This window comes from Platalea leucorodia (assembly GCF_965183815.1).
Source record: "Platalea leucorodia genome assembly, chromosome: 3".
Classification (NCBI taxonomy): domain Eukaryota; kingdom Metazoa; phylum Chordata; class Aves; order Pelecaniformes; family Threskiornithidae; genus Platalea; species Platalea leucorodia.
The window spans coordinates 40,468,748-40,487,742 of NC_138825.1; the positions used below are offsets into that span (position 1 = coordinate 40,468,748).

The 18,995-nt window shown below is 45.2% G+C and overlaps 1 protein-coding gene across 1 annotated transcript in view; it reads right to left on the minus strand.

Annotated features, from left to right (window-relative positions):
• Positions 1–18,995, minus strand: part of KIF26B (kinesin family member 26B) — a gene marked incomplete at both ends in the record, with an annotated part of 300,168 nt that overhangs the window by 14,517 nt on the left and 266,656 nt on the right. Inside the window, 2 exons of the mRNA XM_082305966.1 lie at positions 2,610–6,048; positions 7,231–7,393. Coding sequence (XP_082162092.1) covers positions 2,610–6,048; positions 7,231–7,393 — 3,602 coding nt within the window. The remainder of the gene's footprint in view (positions 1–2,609; positions 6,049–7,230; positions 7,394–18,995) is intronic.

Here is an 18,995-nt window from a genome sequence, read left to right on the forward strand (position 1 = left end):
GCCAGGCTATGGTGAGCCCACCAGGGCAGGCAACTTCCAGGGACACAGGCCCTCTGCTGAAAACCCTCCGCCCCAGAGATTCAGGTCCAGCAATGGGTAGATATGTGCAATGTTGCTGACCAGGGAGAGAAGAACTAAACCACACAAGAAATTAGAATAAAGAAAGAGATTAATCTGTCAGCCAGCAAAAAAAGCAGTATTTGGTGAAAAACACAGGCAGATGTTACGCAGCAGTGAAAAAGCAGCAAAACTTGGATTCTCCAAGTTTCCCACTAAGGAAAGGTTCCAGCTCGCCCCCTCACTCACTGCCTTTGCATATCTGCACAGCACAACAAACCAGCATCACTGCTCTGCCGGGTGGGCCAAGGCTGGCTAGACCATGGAAAAGCCTCTTCTCTCCAGGTGTGTCTTCCAGACCACTACAAGAGCAACCTGAAACCTGAGTCTCCGGCAGTTCTCTCTTCTTAACTCCGTTGTCACAGCCACTGCCACAATGTTCGGTCCTACACAGTGGTTATCGAAAGCCAAAGTTGTGAGCCGAAATATAACCCTGATATAAAGTACAACGCACAGATCTGAAGCTCTTCTGTAACTACAATACAATGTTTTCCTCGCTCGTATCTCCAAGCCTTGTCCAGCCTCCAATGTGCTATCTAAGCAGAGAGAAGTGAAATGAAACAACTAGTTTTATGAGCATCAGAGTAAACAGATCCTGGTCTCCTACTGATTTAGATTTGGGATGAACTCTGGAGTCCAAAGAATCCGCAGGCTCCGCCTGAAGCTCTTCTCAGAGTGTTTTTTTAAAGTATCTCTCCCAGGGAAGGGGGTGTGTGTTCTGTAGTGTCTAATAAGGATAAATCCACATTGCAATTTTCTCTCTGTTCCCTCATCTGCACTGTTTTCGCAGAACTTGATACTTTTTTCATCTAAATGTCCTGTGGAAAAAGTCCATATCATACGGGCAGCTTCTCCACAAGATACGATCCAGTTGACAGTATACACCCAGAAGCACAATCTCTGTGGACAGCTTTGTTTTCTTTTTCTACAACATACAAATTATCCTTCTTTTTCTTGCAAGCTACCATTAAAAAGTTTATATTTGAAAGGAGCTATTAAAGGAACAGCTCCTCAGAAAGAGGAAAACCAATTTATTGCCACGTAAACTGAAGGGATGGGAATGAGGTTTTCTCACAGGATGCAAAGTTAACTTCAGAAAGATTATTTCATCCCCTGGTCTGTGCTTGCACTGTGTAGAGTGAGCACTTTCAGATGCATCCTCTGAACAGGTACAATAAGCCATGCACTTATGGATATGACTTTAATAGCGGTATCTATTGTATTCACATCTGTTCTGCACATGTTCTTCCTGCTACCGCAGTCAAGAGCATAAAGAAAGGATGAGTTACACATTACTCAGTTCACTGCAAATGAATCCCAGAGGTGAGTGTCCCAGCAAGTGGGAATGGCTGGTGAATTAGGAACTCTATGAGAATAACACATTTTGGACAGCCAGCGCTACTGTAGGATAAGTAGCCACTGATATTTCACATACTTGTGCACAACAGTTTCAATGCCAATGTGCATTTTTTTCAAAAGTAGGTTAGGCAGGACTCGCACTTCAGGTTGGGAAAACAGCACCCAGGAAAAAAGTGAGGTGACCAGCTGATAGGTGCTCCTCATCCCTGTCCTGCAATTTTCTGAAACTCGTTCTGGTGGGAAGACGTACCAGTTGCAACGGCACAGACTCTTGGTATGACCCAGGAGGCTCTTGCTATCTTATTAAAAAGTCCTGATGTAGTGTGAAAGCTACTGGGGATTATATCTGAACAAAGATGAAGTCTTTCTGATCCTTTCTATGATCACTAAAAAGGTTTCAGATTTGCAAGTGCTTCAGTGCAGTAGTTCCCATATATTAATATAATTTATTATTTGTTACCAAAAAATTACTTGGAAAAGAAGGACTCACAACTCAAAAGTTAAAAACAAGAGTCTCAGAGGCAGGATAACATCTTTCAAGGGGCACAGGCACAACTTTGATCCATCTTCTAGGTGGGAAGAAGGAACTCGGCGGTGGTTTCAGCTGCGGGGCATCTTGCATCTTTGGGCATCCAGAGCACACAAGGAGCAAAAGTGGACTCACAACAGATACTGCTATTCAGCAAGACTCTGGTCTTGTGCTGGTGAAACACATGCATACCAAGAGGGGAGTCCGTGCACAAAGCGCTTAAGTATAACAGTTACATTTCACCGCCTCACAAAGGCAACTTTCTGGAATCAAATCAGAAGAATATTTGTATAAATAAATACTTGAATGTGGCTGCCATTTGGCAATACTAACCAGTTTTAGGGATGTTATTCTGTTCATGCAAGGTAAACCTAAGTGAAATGGGTGAGGGGGAGACTCCACTGCAAAGGCAATGCAACCACACAGTATTTGTGCATGTGGCAAAATGAAGAAACTCTGACCCTAGGACACTTACCCTGGCCTCGCTTCTCTGCTAAGTGATATAGCTGGTACTGAATTAGCTCACCTTTAGGGCTAGCCTCCCCACCATGTACTAGTTATCTGCTTTGGTCTGCATCCCTCTTTCACGCCACCGCAAGCTTACCTGCATTTGATCGCTTCTTTGGATTTTTGAGACTTCGGCACCTGCCGCTCACAGAGCTGCTGTTCTCGCTCATGGAGTCTTGTGCTGAAGAGGCGCTCCCCGTCGCCTCGCTGTCCCTCATCATGCTCTCGTAGCCACTGCTCCCCCCGCTGTGGTAGAAGAGGGCTGTTTTCCCCATGGCGGGGGGCAGCTCCCCGCTCAGGACGCTGCTGTTGTCACTCCCATGACCACTGCTGCAGCGGTGAGGTTTCCGAGGAGGGGTGATCTTGCTGTAAGGAGAGGGCAGCATGTGAACAGCTGGCTTCTCCTCTCCAGGAAGGCCCCCATGCTCATCTGCCTCTGAGCTTCCCCGTGGCTGTAAGCCTCTGGCACTGGCACTCCCTTGGAGCAGCTCTGAAATCCGCCCGTTGACAGCCCGAAGGGGCAATTTGGAAGCAAGGCTGGAGCCCCGGTTTCTGCTGAGGGACTGCGTTGACCAGGACATGTTCTTCCCACTCGGAGGCAAACTGGAGCTCTGCCCTACGGACTGAGGCAGAGACTTGGTCGAGAAGCTGAGCGTTTTGGTGGCAGAGGCAGACAGGCTGCGGGCCTTGGGACTTGCCAGCAGGAGCTTGCTGACCGCAGAGATCTTTGACTGGCTGGCTTTCGGGGAGGTACCTGTGGACTGGGAGAGGCCTGAGTTGGTGGGTGAGGACATGACACTGCGGCTGAGGCTCCTTCCAGCCCTAGGCATGGTGGTGTCTTTGCCAGGGCTCATTTTGGAGCTCACAGAGGACAGGCTTTCCGCTCTTTCCAGCGACAAACACTCATAGTGGCTTCCTGTGGACCTCCCAAGGGAGTTGGTCCTGCTGGCAAGCTGCTCCAGTTTGGCACTGAAGAGCTTGCTGCTGCTGTTGTTGCTACTGCTGTCGATGCCAGGGCCCTTCTGTTTGGCATTCAGCTCCTCGGGGAAGCTGGCCAGGAAGGACCCGGGCTGGCTGGAGGGACTGCTCGTGGTGCTGCTGGCTGCACTGTGCTGGGGGCTGGCTCTGTTCTTTTGATCCAAGCTTGACTTTCTCACCGGTGGCAGAGGAGGGGTCCCTTTGGGACGAGTGAGGACACAGTGTTTGGGAGAGGCCATTTTCTTGTCAAGGCTAGCCTTAGAAAACTGGGGGAGGGCAGGAGAGACGACTCCACTGGTGTCAGTGGCAGTAGGATGGAGGTGACTGTCAGGCTCTTCCAGCTTGCTTGCCTTTAGGAGCCCTCGAGGGAGGCTGCCGTTCTTCAAGCCATCACTGGAATGAACAGGGCTTTGGGTTGCAGAACCAGACGCTGCCACCTCACACCCATCCACAATCCTCTTTGGACTGTCAGATCCTGGGGAGATAGAAGCGTCTCCGCTGCTGCTGCTGCTGCTAAACCTGTCTGCTGAGGACCGCTTTGTGCTGTGCTCGGGCTTGGCTGAAACTGTGGCCGTGTCAGGCCTTGGCCCATCACCGTTCCCAGAGCTGTCCTTTTTTACATCTTCTTCTCGCTTCAGCCAAGGGTCTTCAAATTTGATATCCTTCTTAGCACTGGATTCTTTCCCGTCATGGGGATGAGCAACCTTTGGGTCTGCAGTTACTGCTGGCACAGCGTCATCGGTGTCTTGCGCTTTGAAGGGATTAACGGCAATACATGGATACACGGTAATGTTTGTCTTCATTGGGATGTAGCCTTCACAGCTGCTGAGGCTTGCGGTGTTTTTGATTGTGACAGTAGTTTTCCCTAGAGCTGATATTTTACAGCCTTTGATGGGTGGTACTTTGCCGAAAGCTTCCTCCCCCATTTCCGACAGTATAAGCATGCTGTCACTCACTGGCTTCTGTTTGTCACTTACACAAATCATGCTGGCACTTTGTATGGTGCTCGCAAACTCAGAGACAGGGGGTTCTGCCATTGCTTCCCCATGTCCATAGCATGCCTGGGCTATGAAGCTGTGGCACGACTGTTCACCATCACTCCCTGTGCTCATTTCACTCAACCATGAGCTGATGGATGAGCGCCTGCTGCCATCATCCTGGGATTTGTCATCCAGGCCCAACTTTGGAAGTGGAAGGAACTGTGTGATGCTGACTTCGGACACAGGAGCTGCACTGGAGTAACATTCAAGATCTTCAGATATGCTGCTGATAATACTGACTGGCCTAGACCCAGAGGCCAAAGCCTGCACAGAGCAGTCACTGTTAAAACTGATGATACTGGTGGGGCGCCCATTGTCAAGGACTCCACTAATGGTTAGCTCTTCTACAAGGGTGAACACCAGCTCGTCCTCTCCATTCAGCTCTAACGGCTGCTGCACAGTCACCATGGTGGTACTCAGAATCTCCTTCTTGGATTCTGGAGAAATGCTTTGGTGCCGATCTTCATCGAGAATGGTGTCTTCAAAATCCCCATTGCTGGAAGACACCGATTTCTTCATGATCTGAGGGCTCATGCCTACAGGTGGGGTCCGGATTTCTGGCTGCAATAACGATTCACTAGATGTCATCCCAGTATCCTTACTCAGGGGAGCTAGTGGGGGAGTGGAGCTGGGAAGGACTCCCTTCTGTGTATAGACCTTACACCTCTGGGAAGGAGAAGTTGGTGGCTTGTACTCAGATGTCTTCGAGAGGCTCGCAATGCCAAGCCGGGGTGAACCCATTGGCCGAGGTTTGCCTTCCACAAATCCACAGGTGTTGAGACTTTCTCTGCTGCTCTGCAAGCTGGTGCTGTGTGCTAACTGACAAGAGCTAAGCTCTTTACTAGAGCTGCCTGTTACACTCCTGGGAGAAGAAGGAGTTGAAACATTAGTAAGAGCTCCAGAAGGAACCGGGGAGTGATTTCTCTTAGTTTTGCTGGGTGTTGCATTTATATTTTCCTTGGCTTCTCTATCAGGATGCGGACATTCTGGCATCATATCTTCCTTATCTGACTCTGGTAAGTGGCTAAGCTCTGCCAGCTGGCTTGAGACAGAGCACTTAGACATCTGGTCTGAACTAAATTGAGCAGGCATCTCTTCAAAGGGAAATCTGTCGGTCTCTTCACTGCCATCTATGCAATCCAGCCTCTCCTGGAGCTCTGCAAAGGTGTTGCACTTCAGGCAATCTCTTTCAGATGTGCTGGGCCCTGATTCACTAGCTTCCTCCAACCTGCCCTCGGTTTTGGTCTTTTGCAGAGCAGGAACTATGGGAACAAAGTCAGGGGGACCCTCATTATCTGTCAGTTCCTTATCAGAAAGGGCAGTGCCATTGGGGCCAACGTAAATCACTGTATCACACGACTGCTCGCTGCTGGACGAATAATCTGGATCATTTGATAAATGCAAAATAGGGAAGTCTGGGTCAACGGTGTTCCTAGAATGGAAAGGCCTCAGCTGCGTTGGCCTCCGCATCCTGCCCTCCTCACAAGAGCTCTCTCCTCCAGAAGAACTCGATGTGTACTGCAGTATGAGAGAGAGAGAAAGAGACCGTGACATTTCAGCATTGCAAACAGCTCCTTGCAAAAAGGGCATACACAAAAAGGTCACAGTCACATCTAAACTGGGAAATCTCTAAACTAAGGCACAGAGCCCTGAAGCTTCTTATCCAAAGTCCTACAGCAGACACACAACAGTGTTCAATGGAGAACCCAGTGCCCCAACTCGGTGTCCCACTCGAAATCATGAGACTTCCAAAAGAAAGTACTGAACAAATGGATTAGGATCCATCCCTTAACTGAGCCTGGCCAAAGAAATCAGATATTTGGCAAAGGCTTTGCTGATTTTGTGTGTGTGTGTGTGTGCGCGCGCACGCACGCACGCATGTGTACGTGAAGAGGAACAAGAAAACTCATTATGCAAATCAGGCACAGAAGATAAAGACAATCCCTGTTTGGTCATACTACCAGTGTCTGGAATTGTATAAAGTGCATGTAGAGGTCTCTGGAGACACACTGCTGTGATGGTGTGTGGACTGAATCCCTTCACTTGTCTCTCTTCAATTCATTGACAAAACAAAAATTGTCAATCCATAGGCTGTCAATTTAAATGAACCGCATAAAATTCACTCATTGTGCCCAATTCATACCATAAGCCGTACAGAAGGAACCAGGACTCTAAAACATGAAAGTGGATACAGCCCATCTCTCTGCTTCTTGGAAAATCTATCACCCGTATTTAGAAGCAGTGGGAATAAATGGGGCATCAATGCTGGCAAGGGACACACTGCTTTGCATTTATTTTGCTCCTGCTCTCTCTGAGAAGCATAGAGAATCTAATTCTTCATTAATTCCAATTTCCTTTAACACTACAGCAGTTTCATTCCTTATTATTTCATTAGCACTAAGAGCATAACTGAAAATAAATGCTCTCTGACAGCTATATCATTAAATGAGGCCAGCTTACAAACCTGCTATAGCAGATATGTCTGAACTCACTCCTCTGTATCTGAAGCTGAAGCGTTTACCCCCCCTAGTCTCTGCTATGTGCTCTAAGCCACTTGCCTAGGACAGGGTACATACAACCCACACACTTTGGAACTGATTACTGATTTTGTTACATGCTGCTCTACCCCATCAAGGATCCTTTAGGGACCTTCTTCCTCCCTCCTCCCCATTACAAGAAGGGAGTTATATGTTGTCTTACCTTAGTTTTCTTTTTCTTCATCCTGAGGACCCTTGATGCAATCTGGATGGTGGACAGTGTCTCAGCGTAGTTCCCCGCAGCAGCTGAAATGTGAGCTATCATTGTGGTGCGGCAGTTCATATTCCCCAAGGACTCCCGAAGCAACATGGTGAGCTTGCTGTCTCTGCAAAATAAAATGAATTAAGGCTACATTAGCGAGCAAGGTTTCACTTTGACATCGTGATATGACTTGGGTCTCAGCAAGATTTTTCTCCTCTTTTTAATGGAATCCTAATTAGTTTCCTTCCTCAGGTTTGCACTGTGTTGTGTCTGCAGCTGAGGATGCTGAAAGACCCTGGACTACAATTTAAACTTCTTTCCTCTTCCCAGTTCCCCCTTTCTGTCTTCTTCCGGCCTCAGTCCTTCTGCACTCTTACCACTGCCAATACAGAGATGCAGACCAGCGTTGGAGACTGTTACGGAGCCGCTGCAGCAAACATCAAACTGCTGCCCTTTTCCAGTGCACAGTGTGCAAGCAAACTGTGGCCCAGCTCTGGAGGATAAGAGTGTAGTGGATTAGATTAGAGGACCCAAATTTTTTCTTGCCTTCTAGGGCACTGGGTAACTCAATAATAATAATAATAGTTAAATCACTGAAATTAATTTTGGATGATGCTGGTGAAATACAAAACAATCAAGCCTTAAGACTTTGCACAATTGCTCTTTTATATTAGATCTTTTCTTCCACTGAGGCGGAAATCAAATTTTCTGTTCTTGCCATTTACTCTATTGTTCAGCATAGGATAGCTTTTGAAATGCTGATGCCTTATTGTGGGGCTGTCTGTGACTGGACTAAGAATACGAATTTTAACAGCATAATGATGCATATATAACACTTCTGTGGTGGTCATCTAATCCTGTAGTTAGAAATGCATGATATAATTTTTAAAGAGAGCTTTAGCTACAAGGTCAACTGGATGGTTAGCTGGGAAATGGCATCCTCTTGAAGAGAGCCTCTCCTAAACTAAAGATTGTGGATGATAGTAACATATGGCTGAAAGCAAAGACAGCAACAGCCTGATGTTTACCTATTGCCAAAGGAATTGTTTTCACTGTTGTACTGATAGCAATACCTTCAGTGGCTGGGGATCAGATTTTTGGGGCTCACTGTTCAATATCTGCTAATGACCTATGGTGCGTGTGTTCCCTGGTTGTCCACTTAACATTTCCAGTTCACAGGAGTTCTGCATAAAGCTGCAACTGCTGGGAACTGAAGCTGTGCCTACTGGACGGGACTGACAGACAAACACCAAAATTCTTGAAACTCTCTTTTTGATTGAGTAAACAACAGCATTTGGGATGTATATTTTGATGTATCTAGTAATAAGTCTGGGGAGCTCATAAATTGTGCTTCTCCTGAGATTTCCAGTACTTGTGATTTCAGCCAAGCTAGCAATACTGGAAGTAAAACATTTTTTGTTTCAGGATTTCTGCTTCCATCTGCTCCAGACACATTGAAGACAGTCTGGTGTCTTTGAGAGTCAAACAAACATCCATAAAGACTATACTGAGACAGCCTCACTCATTTCACTTGTGACCTAAGGCTCCTTTGAATCCACAGATCCAGAGTTAATAGGCTGCTGCATCTCAGGTTAGTGGCCCTCCTTTCCATCAAGGAATAATTAAGATGTCAAATTTTGTACATCAGTTACTGCCACTCGGAAATTTTTAACATCTGCACAGAAATCAATAGCAAGCCTTTCATTTGCTAGTGCTTCTATCATAGCAAAACATGAGACGACAGGGGAAAGGGCAAAAGAATACATTCTGAACATGTCGGTCTCCTGAGAATACATAACCCATGCAGCCAGCATCAGCACACTGCGGCAGGTCTCCTAGAGGTATATGCATTATGAATATAAAATAATCTGTGCCATCTGCCTTGTACTGAAATACACACTTGCAAGAAAAATGACGATACAGAGGAAATACCTATTCTATAATTCAAATGATCCTCTGACATGCATCAGATAGGAACTAAAGGGCAGATTTGTTTAGGATTAAAGCCTGAAACCTAACAGCAAAAGAGCCCAGCCAACACTGATTTCTAATTTCAGAGTTTGCTCATTCAGCACAGTCTGCATCTTCACTATCAACTTCACTTTGCACCCAGACAAAATAACTAGCCTCATGTCACTATTGTACACTGAAAAAGAACATAAAGAGGAAGAAATTTGCTAAACACAGATTTTTGTCAATTCCGGACATTGTCATAAGACAAGTTCACCTGTTCAAGGTTCACTGATCTCTCACAATAGCACCTACTAACTTCTAAAGGAAAGAAAGAAAATCAAAGAGAACATAATAACACAAAAATGTGTGGCTTAATTTTTAACTCAGCCTATCCTCATCAAGTAAAATATTGGTAAAATCTTTTGGATGTCTCACTGAAATTTGCTTGACAGACAGTGTGAGACACAAAGTAGATGCTTTGTTCTTCTGAATGCTGACATGGCATTTCTGCCTGAAAACAAGAAAGGCTCTGAATTGTTTCATTAGCTGATTCATGAGCTGGTATTTGCAAAAGCAAAATTTCCTGTGAAAGCAGAAGTTTTACAAAGAGAAGGTCTGCACTTCTGCACTGGAAGAGCTTTGAGGAGGAAGACCTTTGTTGATCTTCTGGCTGTGTAAACTAAACTAAGACACGGGAAGTTTTGAAGAAGCTCACAGAAGGGCTGCTGCTCCTGGGTGTGTGTTGCTCGTTGTATTAAACAGAGGCTGGCTTGCAGAAGGTCCCAGATTTCTCATAGCAGCATAGTGAAATGCACCAGCCTTTATAGCAAATGGGAGATCTTCAGGAATGCTAATGGTTCATTTCTATTCTGCTCCAAGAGCAATAAAATGATATGCCAGAGCAGCACAATGACCCCATTTTATATACCTGTCTTCATTTTCAATGTATTTCTATCCCATCCACTAATGTTTTTATAGTTTAGGAAATTTACCATAACCCATCATGAATATGGGGATATAATACACAGAGAACAATGAAGGTGGGGTCAGGATACCACACTTCAGACTCCAAAGCCTGTGTATTGGTAAGTCAATTCTGCAGCCTTTTCAGTACGTAAAAGTTACCTCATTTTTCTAACTGCATCACTTGGTCTAATAAAATACATTACCCTTACCTGTCAATCTTTTCTTGCCTAACTTTAGATCATCATGCCTACAGCAAAATACTACTAAACACTATTCATATATCCCACACAGGTAAAACCCCAAAATAAAGTATGCGAAGCTCTACCTCTGGAAAAGTCCAGAGGCAGGAGCCCTGGGGGCAGGAAACTAAACTCGGATGTCTCTAGGAAGTATGTCAGCAGGTACAGCACAGAGGATCCAGAGGGGAAGAACTGTGCAGATCGCCAGGCAGAAAGCTCCAGTTCGTTTCATGGAGTACCAGTTCGTTTCATGGATTAGCAGCCCTCCACGTGGAGAGGAGCTCTCTCTTCTCCTTGCTGCTCCCTTACCTCCTCTGTATTTCCACCCTCTCACATTACAGCAGCTACAGGAGGACTTACAGTGCTATTTTCTGAATCTCTCAATAGCTACCATAAGGAACCCTAGCAGGTATTAAACCTCCCCCAAAAAGATGTGGCAGTGCTGCAGTGAGCACAGTGTTCTCTACTTCTTTTCTTCTTAAGTGTAAATTAGTCCTTTCACTTGCTCGGTAAGAAGGAAAAACGTAAGAAGGAAAATCTTCATGCTCCTCTTATACATATCTGTATTTTCCTTCCTCACGAATGATTAATTATACTCAGATTCAAACAATACAGAATCTTACATTGAAGAATGAAGTACTCAAGATCATGATATATTTCCTTGGACATTGCATAAATCCCACTTGCCTATGTGCTTTAAGTCAAAGTCTTTAATTTCATGACCGGATACTATTTTTCCACTAGACTCCTGCCTCAATCACTGCACAGGACAAACAGTGCTCACTGAACAAGAAGTTATTCAGTCTTTCATTTAATCCTTGTCTTTTAATGTGCAGACTTGTGCCTTATCTACTGTTAGGACTATACAAACTGAGCGCTGAATCCAGAATGACTGATTTCTTCAAAGGTTCTTTTTTTTTTTCCCTGTGGAGCTCATCAATGCAGTATCTGATGAATACCTCTGAGGTGAGGTATATAATCCTCTGGTAATACCTGCAGCATTGAAGATTTCACTAAGTATAGGTGTTTGGTGTGAAGCACTGATCTTTCAGAGTACTGAGCATTATATAGTCTTTTATATTCAAAGTAGACCTAACTTTGACTTCTCTGGCAGAGAAAATGGGGCAGCTGGTTCTCAATCTGGGTACCCAGAAAGCCAGTATCATACAATTAATAGCCCATCTAAGAATTTTAGGAACACACTGGCAGAGCCAGTTCTGAAGGTGGTACCAGCTCCCTTCAGAATACCTCCCTTCTTTTACACAGCCCTTGGTCCCATTTTATGCCTTCCAACTTCTGCTACAAATTAGGGAAGGAATTTATTGACAGCGACCACATCCCTGTACAGTCCTGATTCATCTCTAAAGCAGGTCCTTTATCTGCCCTGAAAAAGATGATAATTGGGGGCGGGGGGGGGTGGGGGTGGGGGTAATACTGCAAAGACAACACAATATATAGCCCATGGGGCCAAAGTAAGTATGCCAGGACAACCTTCATTTTGACATTTCCTGCTCCTGTAGCGATTGATTTCACAATCTGAATGCTCTTATTATATATATTTTATGTAACTACATGTGTATTTGTGTTTACACTTCAGTGAGACATCAGCAAGCCTGGAACCTCCCTACCTATTAAGAAGCCTCAGCTGCTGAACTAGCCGACTAGCTGGCAGCAGCAGCCGGCTGCCGCCTTTTGTATGGACAAGTAGTAGAGAAGGAGGAAATGACTCACAATTTACTATGAGGTTTTGCTAGTATTTTCTGCCTGTAGAAAAACAGTGAGACTCAGGAGCATCACAATCCTCTCCTGTGCTGTAGAACTGTGCTCTCATGTGTTCACATCCTTTTTGCTATGCTCTTCTCTCATCAGACAATCCTGTTCTCTTCTATCAGTGTCTATCCTGGGCTTTCCTCATCCAACCTTCTTACTCATTCTCATTCCCATACCATGATCCTTACTTCCAGCTCCTCACCTAAACAGCCCAGCAGAGCTCCATTTCATCCTGCTGTGGTCTAACCAGCTACACCAGACCTTGCCAGCCTCCAGCATTACTGCTAGACACTCTCCCACTACTAATCTCCTCTTTCCTCACCTCTCGCTCCCACTAACATCCTCCACTGTCACTATCTGACCTCCAAGGCCCCTCTCCCCACTCGAGGCCCCCCAGCTGCTCACTGATACCCAGCAGAGGAACCCCATAAGGCCGCCATAATTTGGCATGTCTGACTGCATCATGCTGCCCATGTGAGCCGCAGGCCAGGGTGAGGGGGCACAGCACGGGCAGTGCCTTCCTGGATCTTCCTCTGTCAGGTCCTTTAGCTTTATGAGAATCCGTGCGAGCGATGTGTTTGCAGTGAGCTACACAGAAAAGAGGCAAATGGTAATTGCTTTTGTTTAGGGCTGCAAAACAGAATTCATGAATAGAAAATGAAACAATAAGAATAAACATTGCACTCAGGAAATTTGCAGGAGTTTTCATTGCCCAGCATCTCATTCTCCGTATGGGAGAGGCAAACACAGGACTATTCCACAAAAGGAGGGAATACTGGAGAGGAAGATCCAGTTAAAGTCTTGGAACAATGATTTTTCTGTGGAATTATTTAACCAACTATATTATATGCTTTGTTTTGGTTTTTTTTTCCCCCTTCACCTTAATAAAAAATATTTTCTTTGTCTTCTCTTTCCTCTCAGCCCACTGCTATGAGGATTTTGGCTATTCAGTGATGACGGCAGCACCATCAGGAATAGAAATAATAACACTCCACAAGGGATACCATACAGTATTATAACTAAGCTTGAGGACGTGCAAGGGTGTGTGTTTGTGCTATTAATCATATACCTTAGTGTCTTCCTAGGCACTTGGCCAAAAGGAGAAAGTTATCAACTCCCTCAAGGTGTTATTGTGACAGGATCAGATGATGTATGCCCTGAGGTGTCTTGTAATCTAATTATTTATAGACGTATGTCAAAGGAAAAATCTCAGTAACTATGGCAGTTATTTTTGATCATGAAGTCTTAATTCTGCTCCCTTGTGCTGATGCACTGCTTTATTCATGGTGATAAACACTTGGATAACAAGGGACCCACATAAATACTCCATTTGGTTTTGGCTCTTATTGCATGGAAAATAGTATCTACAGAGGACAGTTTACAGCTTAAAAGGCACAAACCCAATAGCAGATTTAACAGGTGTGTAACAGCTGAGTTCAGGATGAACCAGTATAGTTTGCTTAGCTATGTCTTTCCTTGCTGTTAATAATTTTGATAGAGGGAGAGAGGAAATGGGAGCAATGTGTGTAGGCACAGGCAAAATGAGGCCAGGTGGAGTGATAAAGCCCTCGGTGCTTCAGCCGTGTAAGCCTGGCTTTGTTAGCAGAACGAAGCAAGGCAGTTGAAGAAAGATGGGTAACGTGTTGCACCTTTAACCTGGGGAATCCTTCACCTGGTGAAATGAGGCATTGGGGAAATAATGAACTTGTTCCAGGTGGAAGCTGAATAGCCTTAAAGGGAAAATTAAGCAAAGTGGAAATCTCCACTGCCACTGCAGTTAGATATCTTGTACGAGGTACACTAGAACAACCCAGAAAGCTGTGCTCACTGCAGAGGGGCAGGGGGAGCCAGCTGAAAGGACTACACTGAGGGGATACTGTGCTCAGGTTCATGTACTGGAAAAATCACAGTCACATCTGGAAGGGATGTGATACTGCAGCACTCAAGAGCAGGAGAAAGGTGTTGCAGCCAAGTATGGGATAACAGGGACTTACACTTGAATTTTAGTATTTCAAAATGTATATAAAATGTAGGGGGTTCCCCCCTATAGTTCTTGTCTTTTAAGAGCCTAACTATGCAAATTTCATATTGCAGAACAATCCTTGTGCCTGCGACAACACATGAGCACGTGGCAGATGCACAAAATAGCATCTTTTGTTTCTTTTCACCAAAGACGGAAAAGAAAATTAATGACAGAAGGACCGAGTCCCAATAGCTCCAGCTACTCTGACTCGTTGAAACACTGTCCCTCTCACCATAAAAGGGGCTCATTCAAGAGCTGTAGCTTTTGTATAAAAGTTGCTCCCAAAGCTGATGAAACTTAAACAGTCTACAAAACAGCCAAGGAGTATATTATCTAAAAATGACATAAAACGCCCCACTCTTTGGAGGTCCCGCTGACTGATCTTACCAATTCAAGCTTGTCCGTAATAGAACTATCTCACAATAAAGCAGTCATTATCACACCCCAGCTCCACTTTTACCTACATATTAAAGAGCACCACGGTTTCTGACCTTGCCAGCCCAGGTCTGAGCTGCAGACCACTACACTAGCCCTGGGAAGCACAAAGAAAGACAGTCCCTCCATCTTCTCATTTCTGCCTTGTGCCACCAGCGGAGCTAAAGCAGCACGGGCTTCATTTAAATAATTCAACCAATGAGAGAAAAAATTTCCCTGCAGTCTTTGCCCCGGCTATGTGAATTTACGTGGTTTGGTTCAGGTGCATTTCGCAGTTTGGCAATATCAAACTGAAGACATAAACCCTTATTTACAGGTCAAGGTGTTACTTAAATAAGAACTCGGTCAGAGCAAGAGCAAGTGTTGGGGTGGGAGGGAGGTGGTGGTTGGGAGGGCAGCTCTGCTGGAGACCAGTGACAGTTTCAGAGAGGACTGCACTGAAAATGGACAAAACGATCCCTCTCCCCTCTGTACTCCCAACTCACAGCACAGAGCCAAACATCATTCACAAGCAACCATTAAAAACACACAAACAGACCTCAAAGATAATCAAAAAGGAAAAGGATCCTAGTGGTCTGTCTCATTACAGTGCCAGCTTCTAATAAATTCTAGCTGAAAAACAGAAGCTCAATTAATCTAGGGAGCTAATTAGGCTCGGCAACTATAAGTTGGAGTTAAAGCCAGATTCTCCAAAACCAGCAATGCCACTGGTTAAGAAAACCTGCACAGTAAATAGACTGTGATTTACAGGAGAAAAAAATCCCCACAGTTAAAACCAATAATGAGCCAGAGCTTAAACAATTTAAGGACTCTGCATGTGGCCAGGCTCTGTGCTAACTTCTATGGAGGTACACTCACAAAGGGAAGCAAAAGCCTTCCCTCCCCCTGGGCCCCTCCTTGTTTGGCTCCCTTACTTGGAAGCATTAGGGCAACCACAAGTTTGGCTCAGCTTATCTCTATGAAGCCATTTGGTTGCTTTATATGAGAAGGCAAGAGTCATCTCTGCTGCTGAATAGCAACTGGAGCAGCTCAGGAGCCTGCCTGCCTCTCCTCCAGGCTGCCTGTGACCTGGCAGCACAGGGGAAGGGAAGGGAAGGGAAGGGAAGGGAAGGGAAGGGAAGGGAAGGGAAGGGAAGGGAAGGGAAGGGAAGGGAAGGGAAGGGAAGGGAAGGGAAGGGAAGGGAAGGGAAGGGAAGGGAAGGGAAGGGAAGGGAAGGGAAGGGAAGGGAAGGGAAGGGAAGGGAAGGGAAGGGAAGGGAAGGGAAGGGAAGGGAAGGGAAGGGAAGGGAAGGGAAGAAGGGACACCAGCCCCTCTGGTGGCTAATATTGGCACGAGCACAGCAAAGAGACACCCAGTAAGGGCATTTCCAACACCCTTCCATCTGCATGAAGAGCAGGATCCACTTTGCTCGCACTGCTGCTGCCCCCACCTCCCACTGCCTTCACAGGGTCAAGCAGTAGTTTGCAGGATTGGGCCCTTTGGGACAGGCTGCTATTTTTGAGCGTGGCTGATTAAAGCGAGGCTCTCCACTCTGCATTCAAGAGGCAAAGCAAAGGGGTTGTTTTTCAGAAGGCTTCAGCTCCCTGCAGCTCAGCTGCTGCCAGTGTCATTGGCTGGGGTCACATGTGCTGAAGAGCCACCATCGGTGACAGTCCCTGCAGAGAGGGCAAGGCAGCAGCCACCTCGACTCCCCTTTCAACGCCAACAAGCACTTGCCTACCAGACTGGCACAACTCTTGTGTTACGCACACCCCAGGCAGCCAGGTGACCATTTCGGCTGCCTCCCTGGTGAATACAGCATGGCAATTTGGAGGGGGAATGGAACGGCTGCTCGCTGCCACAGCAATCACTCCCACGCTGCCCGGCTGGAGGCAGCCCGCTGCTGCATGTGCAGCGGCACCCGTGGGCCCGAGCAGCAAGCAACAGCACTTTGCTCTTTGCTTGCAAGGAGTGTTATTATTCATATGTACCGAGAGTGGAATACCAGGGTTATTTCCTCAAACGAAAATTAACTTCAAATGTTTGTAATTGATACATGAATATTCATGATCTTTTGGGAGGATTTCATAATTACTTCATTCTGGTTAGGCTCATTTGATCTGCAGTAGCGACAGCAGTAGTTTACACTCCCTCATCAAGATGCCAATAATTTGGCAGCATGACCTTCCCAGTTTCCTGTGCTGGAGAGCCGCTCTAGTTATCCTAATTGCAATCCCAAATGGAGTGGTACCTGAAAATAAATTGACTGCTGTTCAGTTTTAGAAACCACTCCACTTGGCACTGCTACTAGCGTAAATAGATGACATCTCCAGGAAACTGGGAAGGTCACTCAGCAAAATACTTCACATTTTGATAAGTACGATTTTATATGCTGACCTCCGACAGCCTTCAGCCCACAGCATTATAGCAGAGGGCAGTGAAAGTGCACACATTCCTGTGCAGAAAGGAAAAAAGAAAAAAGAAGGCAGACTTTGGCTGTCATTAATATTATGAAAATGATACAATTCATCTATGCCACTCACTAGACGTATTCCCATAGAAAGCTAGGCTTAAGAGTTCATACTGCTTATGCACCTGTGCACGAGCTTGCCTCATCACCTCCAGCAATAAACTTCTAGCCTGTTGGCCAATTTGAAGAAACTTTGAGAAAATAATATAAAAGCCTCAAAGATAGTAAGTCACTGTAAATGCTGTGAGAATTGATGACTGGGTGGATGGAGAGAAACCTTATTTGTGGTCCCACAGAAACAAGACTGAAACTCTTTAAAATGCACTCTTGAACACACCAGAGAAAGCACACAGATCACAGAAATTCCCAACCACAGGGGAACTTTCAGCCAGCTTTTATACAATTTTGGATGTCAAAATCAAGAGGCAAACTGTTAGAAACATCATTTTCTCAATGCTGATGCTCTCAGAACTGTTCATTTAGATCAATAGACCAAAAAATATGTACTCATATGAAAGTGGGTCCTGACTATAAGCTGTCAAAACACAAAGTAAAGCAGTGAAAATATTAAACTAATAGCATTGAAGCAAAATAAACAGTCAGAAGACTCGAGCCATGCTTCCATCTCTGGTAATCATTAAAAAAAAAAAAATCATAATTTTAAAGTTCCTCTTCACATACAGTTCCAAACTCTGCTTCACAGAGAAGCTAAAAGCTGCTAAAAGAAGCAATCCCTATGCATTGGCAAGGAAGATGGACTTTGCAGCAGCCAAGTGATCTGCTAACTTAGGGTGAGAATCAAGCAGATGAAGCAAGTTCCAAAACGGGGGAATTTTTTATGTGTCATCTCCCATTTATCAGCTAGGGACACACTGGCCTCAGATGCTCAGCTCCAAACCATCTAGGAATTCAAAAAAACATGACTGTTATTTAGGAATACTGTATTGGCATGTACAGATCCTAGGCAATGTGCATGCCCGTCTCCTTCCAAAAATCTGGGTAAGTAATAAGGTGGCTAAGTATGGACTTAGCTGTCTAACTACACATTCTTTCTCTTTTGAGAAGAGTAAGAAAGCTGAGCTTCTCCTTTACACCTATCTTCTTTAAAAAGCAAAATGGACTAGAAAGCTGGTTTCTTTTCACAGACTCCATTTGCTTTACTATTCAATATATAGTTTCAGGGTCAAAATAAGTTTCTTAGACACCTGCAACGATGTTTGCAGAATCTGATGAACACAGCATTCTCTGGCCTGCAAGTCCTTGGCCTCTGTATTTGTACTGCCAACAGTCAATAGGGGTGGTGTGAGCTTGTTAAGAACTGGAGAGAGACCAAAACCTCCTTTCACATAAAAATGAATGGCCATCAGACAGCAATAACTTTCATCCACAGATGGGCTGAGCTACTCCCACAATGGGCTGAGTTAGAGATGTGATGAGACGAACCGAGCAACAACAGTGATGATGTTGATCTTGCACAGCAATTAAAGATCATAGATGAAAAATTCTCTACCCATGCCTGGTTTCAGCGATGTCTGAAAACAAATTTCATTGAGATTTTATGAACTGAAACCCATGGCACTGTGGTCTGAACCCAGCTGTCACCAAAATCTACAGAAAGGCTCCCATAAGATTCAACAGGGTCTGAATTGGGCTTTTACAGATTTAGTGACAGGGTACATGAGAGAATCAATAAAACAGTCCCTTCTGAAGTGAAATGCATGGCACTGAAGTTAAACCATGGAACTACAGGCAGTTTTATGATGACATTTTTTGGCAGCATAGGGCCAAATCCAGCAGCTGCTGCAGGGCAGTGGGAATTTTTTCATCTATAAAGACAGGCACAAGAAAACTAAATGTTTGGTTCTTTTACTCCTCTCACACTCCATCATA